Source organism: Cyprinus carpio, chromosome A9 (genome assembly GCF_018340385.1).
Source record: "Cyprinus carpio isolate SPL01 chromosome A9, ASM1834038v1, whole genome shotgun sequence".
Lineage (NCBI taxonomy): Eukaryota > Metazoa > Chordata > Actinopteri > Cypriniformes > Cyprinidae > Cyprinus > Cyprinus carpio.
In genome coordinates, this window is record NC_056580.1 from 17,253,985 (window position 1) to 17,268,350 (window position 14,366).

The 14,366-nt window shown below is 37.6% G+C and overlaps 1 protein-coding gene across 2 annotated transcripts; it reads right to left on the reverse strand.

Annotated features, from left to right (window-relative positions):
- Positions 1-1,373: 1,373 nt before the first annotated feature.
- On the reverse strand, positions 1,374-14,262 carry LOC109073527 (interphotoreceptor matrix proteoglycan 2-like). Of its 2 annotated transcripts, none has more exons than XM_042763820.1 (21): positions 12,426-14,262; positions 12,130-12,327; positions 10,460-10,626; positions 10,284-10,309; positions 10,111-10,137; positions 9,921-9,961; positions 9,080-9,195; positions 8,753-8,917; positions 8,542-8,600; positions 8,213-8,233; positions 7,698-7,888; positions 7,555-7,613; positions 7,156-7,261; positions 5,857-6,872; positions 4,604-4,823; positions 4,282-4,492; positions 3,892-4,080; positions 2,966-3,167; positions 2,746-2,825; positions 2,566-2,650; positions 1,374-2,374 (listed from the first exon to the last, which is right to left on the reverse strand). In XM_042763820.1, exons 1-20 carry the CDS (start codon positions 12,502-12,504, stop codon positions 2,608-2,610), a joined length of 3,216 nt encoding a protein of 1,071 aa, XP_042619754.1. In that variant the 5' UTR covers positions 12,505-14,262; the 3' UTR covers positions 1,374-2,374; positions 2,566-2,607. The 2 variants fall into 2 exon arrangements, with proteins under 2 accessions (XP_042619754.1, XP_042619755.1); XM_042763821.1 differs by adding an exon at positions 11,273-11,486 and having other exon boundaries at positions 12,130-14,262.
- Positions 14,263-14,366: the final 104 nt, after the last annotated feature.

A 14,366-nucleotide genomic window follows, 5' to 3' on the forward strand; every position in this document is an offset into this window, starting at 1 on the left:
TTAATAAAATAAAATAAAACAAATGATACATGCATTTTATATTTAATTGTATTATTTGTAGATTACATTTAATAGATTACACTTTGCGCTGTGTTCCGTTGTATTTACAGTATCTTGACCAGTAGGTGTTCGAGCGTGCAATGTCTACAGAATCCAAACACTGCCCCATAGCCAATGCAATAAATAGAGCACCATGAGGATTTTACACCAGCCATTTGTTCATCTAGCCCAGTGGTTCCCAATTCTGGTCCTGGAGAACCCCCAACACTGCACGTCTTTGGCGTCTCTCTTATCTGACACACACATTTGAGGTCTTGGAGTCTTCACTAATGAGTTGAATCAGGTGTGTTTGAATAGGGAGACATCTAAAATTTGCAGTGTTGGGGGTTCTCCAGGACCAGGATTGGGAACCATTGATCTAGCCTATTCCAGGGGTTCTCAACTCTTGGGCTCGATTTCCACTTTCCTGCAGAGTTTAGCTCTAACCCTTATCAAACACACCTGAACAAGCTTATCAAGGTTTTCAGGATTACTAGAAAGTTACTGAAAGGAGAGTTGGATCGAGGTTGGAGCTAAACTCTGAAGGAAAGTAGACATCGAGGGCCAGAGTTGACAACGCCTAATCTATTGTGTGATGCATTGATCACACTTTGAAATATTAAAAACACAGATACCGCTCCCTAGAGGTTCAAATGTGAAGTGTAAATACAACAGGTTATTCAGTTACACTTCAAATGTCGACAAAATCATTGGACCATCAGTTCTTTCACTACTGACATTTTAGAGAGAAAAACACCCCTCTTTGTGGCTCAGGCACTCAGCCTGGTTCTGATTATAGTCCTTTCTCATGCTCTCTTGAAACACAAGCTTGTTCTTGAAACACTAGCAAACAAATAATGGATAATTGTGTCTTTTGTGTGTTACATATTACCACATTGGTCTCGATTTGTTTCTCATTATATCAACAAAATGAAGTATGTGACTGGAGATCTTTTCATTAAATGATCAATACACCCAAACCTGAAGCTATCATGGTTTAATCACCCTCATGTCATTCCAAACCCACAAGACATAGTTTTGCACATATTGAGTCTGTCTCAAGACTTTTGGACCTCGCTATGTAGTATAACACATATTAGAGCCATTTACATTTTCATGCTATAAACTGGAAAATAAATCTGTAATCTGGGCTGTAATCTCTTCTTTGACTAATTGTAGCAAGCTCTCTATTCTCCTAAATTAGCTCTGATACGTGGAAGACCATCAGCCCAAAGCACACTGTAACGCTCAGAATCTGCAGGCAAACATGCAATACAGACCATACATACTGTCAACCATTCCTCAAAATGTAAAAATAGGTGTAAATAAAAGTCTCCAGGATAACCAAGTTTTATTTAATTCTCACAAAAAGACAAAGGCATCAGTCACACAAATATGACAACTCTGCCAAATCATTTACTCTCTTACATAATGACGCAAGTAAATGATGACAGTATTAGATTTACAGTAGGTGAACTATCCCCTTTACTACTACAATTGTAAATACAGTAAATAATGAAAAAAATAAAATAATACAAATGTCCATTATTGCAAGGAGGGGACGGGGCACTCAAAAAATAAATAGGAGGAAATGCAACACTCAAAATGGCAACTGTAGGAATGGAAGTCCCTACTTTCAGTTAAAGAGCCAATCACCTTTTTGATAGAGGTATTGTTTTTCCCCTGTGATTTGAGAATATAAAGCAGATCTATGATACCACTGCTGTCAGATCTTCCTACTTATTTGAAATGTCTTGGGGGTTTTGGTCAATCTTCAAGTATATAGAAGCTGTACTTGTATAACTTTTACCTACATAGAAAATAGCTGCCTGGATGCTTCTAATATGGCCACAAGTAAACTTGTCTTAAAAATAATTAAAATTGGGAGCCTGATTTGACTTGATACACAACAGCTTAATCTCTGACAAGCAGTGAAACTATAAAAGGTAATGTACTAAAAGGGTAATACAAGATTAATGGTCTGTGATTCAAGTAACTTTCAGGATAAATGCATCAAGGATCTTTTTCTTTTAACTCTAAAGATTGATTGTCTGAGAGATGGGCCACAGCTATAAGATTAGAAGGCACTAACAAAACATTTCAATGAATGACAAGGATATTGTCTGTGACCAAGTTCCTGTTCTGTGACAGAAAATTGTCTTTAACTATAGAAAAAATTAAGAAATAAAAAAACCTGACAAAATTTCTCGAATCTTATTTTAAGAAGTATTCATAGGTAGCCATTTTAATTTGTGATGGCAAAATCTCAGAGAGGCTGAAGAGAAATTGTTCTGGAATCACTAAGATGCCATTTCCCAAAAGACAATGCAAGTTTCTGGAAGAGGAACACATGAAACAAATCAATACAAACACTGTATTTAAAATAATTTAAAAATACAAAAAACAAAAAAAATTAAGTCTGAAAAACCCTAAAGATCCACTGATGTTTACACTAGATGAAACACTGGAGACACAGAACATATTGTTACACTATAACATGTTGTTCTCATGACACTGTTTACTAACCTTCATTCTTTTGCACTCAGCAGGCTATTGGACATTGGACAGCTATTGACTATTGGAAGAACTTTCTCTTTGATTATCCATCGCTCTGATAAAATAAAAATAAAATGACATGAGGGGTGAAAATAAGCAAAGCTATAGGTTATTAATAAGGCATCTTCAAAAAAAGTAAAAAATACTCACATTTGATGCTGCTTCAAAAAATCTGCAAAATGACGATCTCTTGTGTAGCGTTCAAGAATGCGGATGCGATCTTGAATATCCTATGGAACAGACAGGAAGAGAAATTCCCAGAAACATGTATTACACACTTGCTTACATATTTCGCAGAAAATTTCACTTGCTTCTCTAAAGTGCTGTATACAAAGTAATTTGTTGTAAACATGCATTCACAGCCCCGTACCTCCTTGGTGAGATCACTGTTCTCATAAATATGCTGTATCTCTTCGCTGCTGAACTCTGTGGATGCCTCAGCACTGGCGCTCCTGTGGACTAGGGGCCTGGGGTACTGCTGGTAGTAATGGCTGTAACCTGTAGTTAAATCACTCTCGAACATGGGGTTATACTTAGTGGCCCCGTCTAGAAATGGCGGGTTGTCCTCTCTCCTGCATACAAACATGTATACACACACAAAAGAGGTCGCAACAGCCATTATTACATCCACAAGGTTAAGAAGTCATGACTTAAAGAGGGTCAAGGGATCAAAGATCAGCCATGTTGACGAATTAATGCAAATCTCATGATGGAATTACTGGAGATGTAGGCTTCTATCTAGGTGCTGCACATGCAGTAGATTTAAAGAGATTTAAGTAAGAAAAGAGCATTTAATGAAAATGTAACTTACTCATTCATAAGTGACAGTTCTTACAAAGATTTGTTCTAACAATTATTTACATGCCAAAGCTACTCAGGCAAGATAGTTATATATACTATAATAATTCAATAGTTTGTTGTTTGCTGGGTAATCTTAACATTAGTTTTATTTTTAAAACTTGTTTTCACTGAACAATTTGCATGTTCTCATTCATCACTGTTGATTTAATGGTTTAATTTTTCTTTTAGTGAAATATCATGCTTTCATTCTAATTTTTATAGGTTTTAGTCATATAGCACTTTTCCACTAGCTCAAGTAGGCTTTACTCAAGGTCAAACTCTAATCAAGTGTCTGTGTCAGGTGATCGCCTCTAAAGGCTCAGACTTCTGAGGTAAAGTTTTCATGAACTGGAGTTCCCTTACATAAGACAAAGTCCTTATTAGAAAGAATATTATAATGCACAGTAAAAGCATGCGAGTTGGGTTGAAGCAGTGATTTACCAGATTGACTCTTACCGTACTGGGTCCTCCGTTTCATCCTTGTCATACTGGTCTCTCAGAGTTCTTGCTAGGAAGAAGATTACTCCTGACGCCACCAGAAGGAACCCGGCAACAGATGCTATGGCAATGCTAACTACGAGTGGCTCAGAAACATACTCTTCACAATGTTCTCCTCTGAAACACCAGTTTTCCCCAACACGGCATCTATAGAGCAGACAAATATACAAACAAACTTAAAATCCTCAAGACAATGCCAGTCTTGCAGCTACATAATTTAAGATGAATGAGAGTGCTGTTCTACAGGTAGTACAGACCTAACTGTACAGTGTATCTGCAATTAATTTTTTCAAATGTACTCATTTGCATTCAAAATTTCTTGAGTGTCATATATTCAAATATACAAACCTGCAGATGGCTCCTTGGCCTGGAATGACATCGCATTTCCCATTATTCAAGCAGAAGTCATGTTGAAGGTCACAGATGCTCTGGCAGGGTAGTCCGTCCACGCTGAAGTAACCAGCATTACACACACATTCAGCTTCACCTGACCACTGGTTCACTGTACATTCAGCAAACTCATTACATGCCTGAAACCTGCACGGGTCTGCTTGTTTCCCTAAAACAAACATACCCACATAGATTAGCCACAGCATTAATGTGGCATGTGATGAGGTACATTATACATAATATACAGGCTTTAGGACCAAAGTGAATGATCTTGTCTTACCTGATTCAACATCCAATGAATATTTGTCAATGGCGAGGTTCATGGTCTGGTAAGCTGTGTTGCAGAAGTCCTCTAGAATGAGGTAAACAGCAGTAATGACTCCACGAGGAACAGGCTTCCCAAACTTCATACGGCTGTTCACCACAATGCTTCCATTCCTGAAGTTCAAGATCTCCAGGTTCTTGAAGTGACTGAGGTTTGACTGCAAATATGGCACCAGCTGAGGGACATACAATCCCAATAATGAGTTCATAAACCACAAATGGTATATAATAGAGCTATTCAGTTCCAGTCCTGGAGGGTCAGTGCCCTGCAGACTATAGCAACAATCCCAATCTAACCTACCCGTCTATAACTTGCAAGCGATTCTGGACACCTTGATTATCTTGTTTGGGTGTGTTTGGGCCAACAGGACTGGAGTTGAAGAGCCCTTGTATATAAAAGTGGTTCCCAAACTTGGACCTGGAATACCACCCAACAATTTTTCATGTCACTCTTATATTATGCACCAATTTCAGGTCTTGGAGTCTCTACTAATTAGCTGATGCATGATTTTAGGGTGAGTTTGATTATGGAATCATAAAAAAAGTGCAGAGTTGGGAATACTCCATGACCAGTGTTGGGAACCACTGGCATATAATATAAATTATTGTATGGGTTCTTGGGGTTCTCAACTCTGGCCCTCAAGGTCCACTTTCTAGTTTGATTAAGACTGGAGCTAAACTCTGGAGGAAAGTGGACCTTGAGGGCCAGAGATGAGAACCCCTGAATTAGTGAATTATTTAATCTGGATCATGGATGTCAATTTCTGCTTTTGGAGGGTCACCTTCCAGCAGAGTTTAGCTCCAACACATCTGCCTGTAAGTTTCTAGTAATCTTGAAGACCTTGGTTAGCTAGTTCAGGTGTGTTTAGTTGTGGCTTGAGCTAAACTATGGTGGAAGGTGGCCCTCCAGGGGCAGGACATTTCTGATTTGGATTGATGAGTGGAGGTTTGACAGGAAATATGGTTGAAGAGGAATAACAGCAGAGGTCTTCAACTCTGCTCCTGGGTACCCACCGCCCCTAATCAAACACACCTTAACCAACTAATTAAGCTTTTCAGGATCACTTGAAAATACATAGGCAGGTGTGCTGAAGCAGGTTGGAAATAAACTCTGCAGGACAGTGGGTCTCCAGGAGCAGGGTCAAAGACCTCTGCGATAAGGAAATGGAAAACAGTAGGAGCAAACATACTTCAGAGGAGGTACACTACCAGTTCAAGGAACTGTTGCTCCAAGGCTTTGTACTCTGCAGAGCTCTTATTGAACAGATCCTCAGAGAATATCATATTAGTTACACGAAGACTGAAAAACACCATCAAAGACCGCCCAGGGTTAGTTGGCAAGGCAATGCTGGAAACCTCATCGCTCTGGATGACACCAGGGACGCCACTACCCTCTTCTTCTTTGTAATGGATCACATCTAGAAATGTAGTCATGGCTTCTGAATTTAAGGTATGCACCAGCTCAACCTCTGCTGGGGTCATCATGGGGCTGAGGGAGAAGGGTGGTTCTTTCTCAGGTGAAAGAGGTGTTGGGTAGATTGGACTTGCTGGTTCACTTGTGACCAATAGGATCTCATCCTCTGTTAGAACTTCCTCTGAAAACTGTATAGCTGAAACATCTGTTAGTACAAAATCATTCTGCTGTGCCATTGTGGTACTGTCAATAGATTTTTCCCATTCCTCCTCTTCAACCTTTTCTGATTGCTCCTTTGTGGTGAAAGCAACCTCAGTTTCCCCATCCTTCTGCGTTTCTGTTAAAACAGTTTCCTCCTTGTTGTCTTCAGGTAGCATGAGGTCCTCCTCAGGTTTTAGGGTAGATTCTGCCTCAGCCACTTTGACTGGTGGCATTGTGGGCAAACTGCTACCAACATGTAGGTTTCCATCTTCTCCAGCTTTAACAGTAATCAGTTCAGGAGTTTCCTCAGGCAAGATCTGGTCCTCTTCAACCACTGTTGTAATTGTGTAGAATTTATAGTCCTCTATCTGTGGTGTGTCTACATCAATTAAAACCTCTTCCTCACCCTCTGTCTCTCCAACTGGCTCTGGAGCCATAGTAAGAACAGTTATCCAATCGTCTTCTGCACCAGATCCAGAAGCGGGATCAAAGCCATCCATTGTCAAGTCAATGTCTTGCTTGGAGTCAATAAAGGGACCTACAGCGTCACCTTCCACAGCAAGAGTCTGGTTGGGAGGAAACGGTGACACCAAGTCCTTGTCTTGAAGGTCTGAAAGTAGGAATAAAAAGCATCTTGACTTGAGACTTTCACCACCATGTTGGTGTAAATGAGTAGTGTCCAATCCTGCTCCTGGAGGGCCACTGTCCAGCAGAATTTTAAAAAATCCAGTGTGTTGGAAGGCTGGCCCTTCAAAATTCTGCAAGATGCTGGCCCTTCAGGATCAGAATTGTACAACCCTGCTGTAAATCATTGTACATGTGAATATTGATTCTTATCCTCTGAGAAACTACAGCTAGAATGGTCTATAAGGGGTGGTGTGCCGTCATCATACCTTCCTCTTCTGTCATAGTAGAATCCAAAAGGTCACCAACAGTAAAGACTTCCTTCGCCATCTCTCCAGGCAGCTCAGATGGTTTTTCTACAGCTAAAATATAATCCTAGAAAATATACAAAATAAAACCGCTGATTCCCAGACTTTGCTGAAGTTATTAGTAGTGCCTGCTAGGGTAGTCATCAATATAACTGCTCCTGCTATTCCATTCTTAGAGTTACGGTTTAGTTGTAATCCTAATCCCAATTATTAAATTTGGTACTGTATGTAACTCGTCTGCATTACTTTTTCTGTGTCTCAAGAATAATGTCTCAAATTGTGCACCTTGTTGAGTATATATGTAAATATCTTGTTGTTGTACTGTGACATCACTGCCACCTTGACAGAAATGTGATTCACCTTGTGGTCAGGGTCTAGAGATTCTTCTGCAGAATGGGTTTCCTCTGGAGAGATTTCCACTGACAAGAGAACATTACACCATTACAGACTGCTGAGATGTACTGCAGAGGACTAATAGCTACAAGCAGATGATAGAGCAGTACCACGCAGAGCCTCAGTGATGTCAGGGTGGAGGTCAATAATGGTGTACTGAACAGTGGGCCCCTCTGAGTAACTAAAGGTGCCCTCTACCATGTTGGATTGAAGATGAATGAAGTCCAGTGTCTCACTGCTGAGCTCTTCACTGCTGGTCTGGAGGGACACAACATATTCCACCAATACTGCCTCATCACCACTGCAGAAAGAAAACAACATTTGCACTTACAATGAATGTTTACAGGTTTGGATTGGATATAACTTTGCACAGATAAAGTTTGCAAATGACTTGATCACAATAGTCTTAGATTATCAGTTGTAATGTTTAAGTCTTGTGGCTATATTTTTAAACTATTTTAAGGGGTTTATATCAGAATAATGTCTTGCCCCATATATTTCCATTGTAATTGCAAGACTACAAACATAATTATCGCTTTCCCAGTCTTGCTCAAAGAAAGACTGCAACAAATACGTTCTATCACCTACAAACCTGCATTCATGCATGCAGTTAAGTCTAATTTACCTTGAGGGATCCATCTGTGGCCTACAGGAAAGATAAATTAAAAATTTTTAGCACAACTACCACCATTTAAATTCTTGTACATTTTATAGAGTGCATGTATTGTGTTGTCATTTAAAAGCTAAAACAATACTTTCTGTTAAAAAACAAACAAACATTTTGCTTGAAATGTATACTTGATCTGTCAATTTTTAAAATGCTTGTTTTCCTTTAATGTAAATCAAATGCAATGATATTCATTCAATTTTAAAGTGTTAATTAAGTGTCTTAATACTCTTTGGAGCCACTCTTTAGCAACTATACCTAACAAAATTAAACATGCTCTAGCACACCTGATGTTCAATACTGATACACTCTTGAATTCTTTCAGTTCCTCCAAAGCAGCTGAAATCTGTAAGAAATGACAAACACTTAATGACAACACAAAACCAAAACAATATAGTAACTTAAAAGGTTGGAACAGAACAAACGTTATATATAACATTAGTGTCAAAAATATAGCAAGTGTGTGTGTATGTGTTTGTGTGTGTGTGTACGTTGTACCTTCTCTGTGATCTTCTGAGTGAGTCTGCCATGTTTACTGCTGGTGGAATTGAACAGCTCTTCACTCCATGGTTCTCCAGTCAATAACATAGCCAACTCCACCCTCTGCTCAACCTGAGGACCTGAAGGCAAAGCAGCTGCTTCCTGCTCAATCTCATTAGTGATCTACCATAGATAATACACACACAAACTTTGTTTAGCAGGTTTTCAGTATTCATAATTGGTTATATGTCTTATGTATATTATGACTCATGAGTGCATCAGATTTGAACCAGACTTTACTTTATATCAGTATGAACATTATGTTTCAGCCTGTCAAACACCTACCTCAGTATCCATTTCCATTATCATGACAGCAGATGGTGCTTCTGCAGTAACTTCTTTCATGCTCTCTGAGATAACCTCATCTGGAACCGCTGTGGTCACTGCTTGAAGCTCATCACCTACCAAGTTTTGAAGATGTTTATTTGTCTCTTGGAGGTTTATTTCTTGCCATTTCTGATTACAACATTTGAATCTGAATTGCATATGTTTGCACACAAGTTTACATCAAAATAACTCTGCAGAACATCACAGAAAATTTATAAGCATTAATGGTTTCAGACCACAATCTTAGTCTAGTTATCATCAGTAGCATTTTTTTCCAGAAATATTCTAGTTAAGATTCAGTGGTTTCAAAAGAAATGCAAACCAAGTCCTACAAGCAAAGTATCTTATCCTTTTTATTAAAAACATTTAAATTTATATTTTGCCACAATAAATGTGCATCAGCAGCTTTTAACAGCAGCTAGTTGCCAAACTAATTTTACAAATTAATATTTTAATATTTAATAATACAAAATTAATTAATACAATATTAATTGTTGTGTAAATTAATGTTCAATGCAAAAAAAACCAACAACAACAAAAAAACCTGAATAGTCTATATATATATAATCTTCTTTTTGGAAGCTTCATTACCAAAAAACAAACAAACAAACAAATAAATAATAATAATAATAATAAAAAACATTAATTGGCAATTAAGCTTTTCCTGATTATGATTCTGAAAATCAAAATATCAAATATGATGCAGGCATGTTCTTCAGAGTTTTCTTGAGATTATGCCAAGAGGATTTTGTAAGGGTTTTTATACATTTTATATAAGAAACAATCATAATAGACAGACCTGGTGGCACATGGTCTTGCTCCTGGTTAGACTCCTCAGGACTGTATTAAAAAAAAAACAAAAAAAAAACCCAGCCATAAATTACGCAAAGACCTTCAAAAGTAACAGTTACCTATTCAACCACACACAAGTTTTCTAATGAACAGCCCATTTAATGAAAAAATAAAGAACAGGTATAAAGGGTATATACCTGCATACTGAGTATGTCGGTGTCTTACTGAGAAGAAAGAGGAAAACAAAAGGTGAGGAGAAAAACAGATTCAGTAACTCATCTATTAATTTACAATACACGGCTGGGGAGAAGGGGGTATTTGTAAAAGGATGGGTTGAAGATGAAAACAGGTTTTTAAAATATTATTGTACCTTTTCAGTCTCGTCTGCGCAAGTCTCTGCAATGGACCACAAAGATTCAAAAGACAAAAGTCAGACAATCTGACATGCACATGAACCAAGTCAGCCATAATACTCTATCCATACCAAAAGTATCAACTAACATAATTAGTACAATGTTAATGATACAGGTCTTATGCTATACATACTCTGTGGATAAGTGCTAAGTGCTCTTCTGATTGGCTAAAGGCAGCGCCAATCTCCTGTATGGAGACTCTTTCAGTCTGGCACTGGCTCATCCACCTCTTGTATTCTTCTTGATTGGGGAGGCGGTCCAAGAAGATTTTGAAAGCCTCCCACACAATTTCCTGACACACTATGTAAAAACAACAACAACATTGTATTAGTGCAACAAAACACAATCAGAACAGTAAGTAATACAATCACACTGCGTTTTTTTCTGTAACATAAATGTTCTTGTCTAAATAAATGAACATGTCTTTCAAGTTCAGCTACCAGTGTTACAGTTGACCTTATTGGCCCCATTCCAATGTGTTAGCTGACTTTTAACCCCACCATACTGCCTTTTAATTTGTTAAGGTAGAAACCACACATGAACTGTGAAAGATTGCCTTGAGGTCTTTTAACACTAACCTGAGACCTCTGAGTGGATCTGACTGCCAAACGCTAATGAGATCTCATAGTTACATGCTCAGCTGCCAGCTGTACAGAACAGCTTGCACTAGTTGATTAAAATATAATATATAATAATAATGGAAACTTTTGTGGATTGGATGATGTTGAGGTCTTCACATAAATATGGTTTTGATTCGTGTTGCTTGGATCAAGATTTGGTCTGGGTTTTGGGTTATGGTCTATAATGTAGTTTTTTTTTTTTACAATGTGCTAATGGTGATGATTATTATAACAAGAAGAGAATCTGCAAGAACTTAATGATTCACCATGGTTTTTAATATATCTAGCAATATATACGGTATAACTTTCTGCCACCTTGCTCTTACCTATAATTAAAATCCTAAAATTCTTCTTCACCCATCTCCTTGTTGAGGCACTAGTTATTTCTTGGCCGGTTTACAGTAGTGAGCCTTGTCTCATTTCTTCTAGCTGTCAGAACACTTTTTCAGCCAGTATTTCATTAGCTACGAGTCCAGATTCACTCCTTGGCTTTGAGTACTTGGGCCATTCCTGTTATGCAGTATCTTTTGAGTTCTGTAACTGTTAAAAATGAACATGCTTTGTTGTAACACGAGGAAGAATGACTATAAAAGTGTATTATCAGACTCTCAGAAATATGATCTGGTTGAGCTCAGGCATTTAAACTTGATTAATTATAGCTTGAGGCAAAAATAGCATGAGGCAAATCAACAATTCCAGAGCAAAAAATGGTTCATGTTTATGCTGTTGTTTTCCAACTAAAATTATATAAATCTTTGTAGAATGATGTCTTTAAGTGTCTATCTTCTGTTAGTTAAAGGGCGATTACCAAAACGACTAACAGGATTGTAAAAATTCTAAGTGACGTGACATACGTGACATAAAAATTGATTCAAACCAGAGTAGTGAAAATATTTGAAATTCAACCGTATCCTTTTTATTGTGATTTTGTGACAAAACTGTGTTATCTTAATATCTTGAATTATGTAATCTTTAATTATATATTTAAGAAACTCTAAAGTTTGTGATTTTAGAATGTTCCAAAAGGGACGCAGCAGATATAAAAGCTACTTTGAGTTCATTGACACTGAATTTGATATAAATATATTCTATTAATACATGTGCAAGTAATAATTTACTTTGCTATTACTATTAATAATTTGTATTATTAAAATATAAATAACAAATAGTAATAGTGTCTCACCTCTGAGCTGGTAGTAATTGAGGTGGTTAGTGATTTCTTGCTGCATTGTTTCTTGGCTGCAGTGGCGTACTCCACTGGACAGAAAATCATTACGCTTATGCCTTGGCAAGAGTCCATGGTCTCCAGGCTTTTCCATAAACATTTGAAACAATCTTTGTGTGCGCTTCTCTGGATTTTCAAGCATGGGAATCCAGTCAACTTCCCCCGAAAAAGAAATACACAAACAAATGACTTGTGATAGCCATCATCCATCACACTCCCACCTAATACATATAAACATACACAAATATACATACCTGCAGAAATATCCAGCTGGTCTATTGCAAAAATACAGCCTAAACAACACAGGATGCCGGTCCATATGAGCTTCCACATAGTGACTTCCTGTGGCTTGAAAATTAAGCTGTTGTAAAATAGTCACTGCTTCACTTCGGACGATGTGACCAAACCTTCCCACACCTGTGCATACCTGTTACACAGTATCCACTAATAGCTGCAATGGTATATTGTTGTTATAAAGTGCTATCCAGATTGCCAAAGATGAGCGCAGGTGTATAACTGTGGCAATCCTCTGGCAGGTAGGCAGATGGAAGGGATTTTCCTTTTTTTTTTCCTTCTAATCTTGTTTAGTAATCCTGTAGAGCAGCTAATTAAGAAGTAACTGGAAGAACTGGAGTTAATCAAGTGCGCTAACCAAAAAGACACGTGCAGGGAATGAGGAGTGAAGGAGAAAATGAGGAAAAGGTGATTTGCCAGATCTCCATAAACCAAAAAAATCTGAACCCAATATAAAGTTCTCAGTGGAGGCATACTAATTTAACACTTATGTAATCACTTCTCACCAAAACACATGATTTTACAAGTTAGGTTACAAGGTAATAAACAAGTAAACTACATGACCAGAACTATGCAACTACTTAAAGCTGCAATGAAATGGAAGTAGTGACAGATCTTTTCTTCCATATTGTGACATACATCCAAATGAAACGGGTTTTCAAAAAAATAAATAAAACAACAACGTAAGACGGGGACTTCCATCTGTTTAATCTGTTATTGATTGGATGGAGGCAGGTCTGAACGAGAGCTTGCAGTTGATTTTAAGAAAGGGGAAGGGTTTACACAGATTGGATAAGTCTGGCATATATCACCAGAGAGAAGCCTGTCTTATTTACTGGAAGACTGAGTTAATACATTTGATTAAACATTACGAAGTCCAAAAAAAAAGTATGAAGTGAAACATATACATGGATGAATTATTCACAATAAAGTCAATTTTCATGACAACTTTAAAGTTGTTATAGCCATGTTAGTTATTTTGCTTGGATCAGCCATTTCTATAGTTATTGTATTGTCATTCCAGTACTCTGAAACCGTCGCTAGACAAAACCAAGTGCCTACACTTATATTTATAATACAGATTTACATCTGGGAACCGTGGCTAACAACTGTAGCCACTGAAACAGACCTGCAAACATGCACCCTTTTTCGAAAACCCTGCCCTCTAAAGACCTTTGTCAGTCTGATCAAATATTCAGTCAACAGCCAGATTGTATAGACAAAAACGGTTCAATACTTGATATTTACAAATCATTCATCACATTGGAAATGGAAGGTCAAGTGTGCATAAGACAAATATAGCAGAAATAGTAATAGTATGGTAGCATGGTTTCGAAAAATAGCCATCCTGTGGCCTGGCTCAAAGGCTCAAACTTTGTTAGGAAATGCTAACATATAGCTTTCCCCAGGTATTAAGAATAACCATTTACCAGCTATATACTAGATAATTTTTTTTTTATTTATTGATTTTTTTTTTGTAAGCAAATAAACAGACAAACTGCACAAGACTGAAATGCTGGGATTACTGGAAGAAGGTGGGTGGTCTGTAAATCAGTCTAATCTCTAACTGTCTGATTAGTGTTAAACCTAGACTATCCCTGCACGCACCTGGCCTTTTGATGCTCTACTTGACCACTACTAATGAATTAGCCAATCAGAACACGGACTCATGCCACACCTGACTGCTTATTCAATCATGTGATTTCCAGGCTGGCTTCTCCAACATTCATTCATCACAACCAAAACCACTGTTAAGACAGAGCATTAACATAGTACAAATGTTCATTTTTAAAAGGGTCTTCAAATTTGGTTGTTTGAAAGATCAAGGAAATTGATTTTTTTGCAAATGACCACTTTAAAGAAAATTTGTGCTACTTACCTCAACAAAAATACTCAGACAT

What these genes read in the sequence shown, in the direction of transcription:
- LOC109073527 (XM_042763820.1), bottom strand. Translation starts at nt 12,504, where the DNA reads ATGTGGAAGCTCATATGGACCGGCATCCTGTGTTGTTTAGGCTGTATT. An exon ending in CCGACATACTCAGTATGCAG is followed by an intron (nt 9,962 to 10,110) that starts GTATATACCCTT and finishes TTTTTAATACAG; the next exon opens with TCCTGAGGAGTCTAACCAGG. An exon ending in GTATCAGTATTGAACATCAG is followed by an intron (nt 8,234 to 8,541) that starts GTGTGCTAGAGC and finishes TCTTTCCTGTAG; the next exon opens with GCCACAGATGGATCCCTCAA.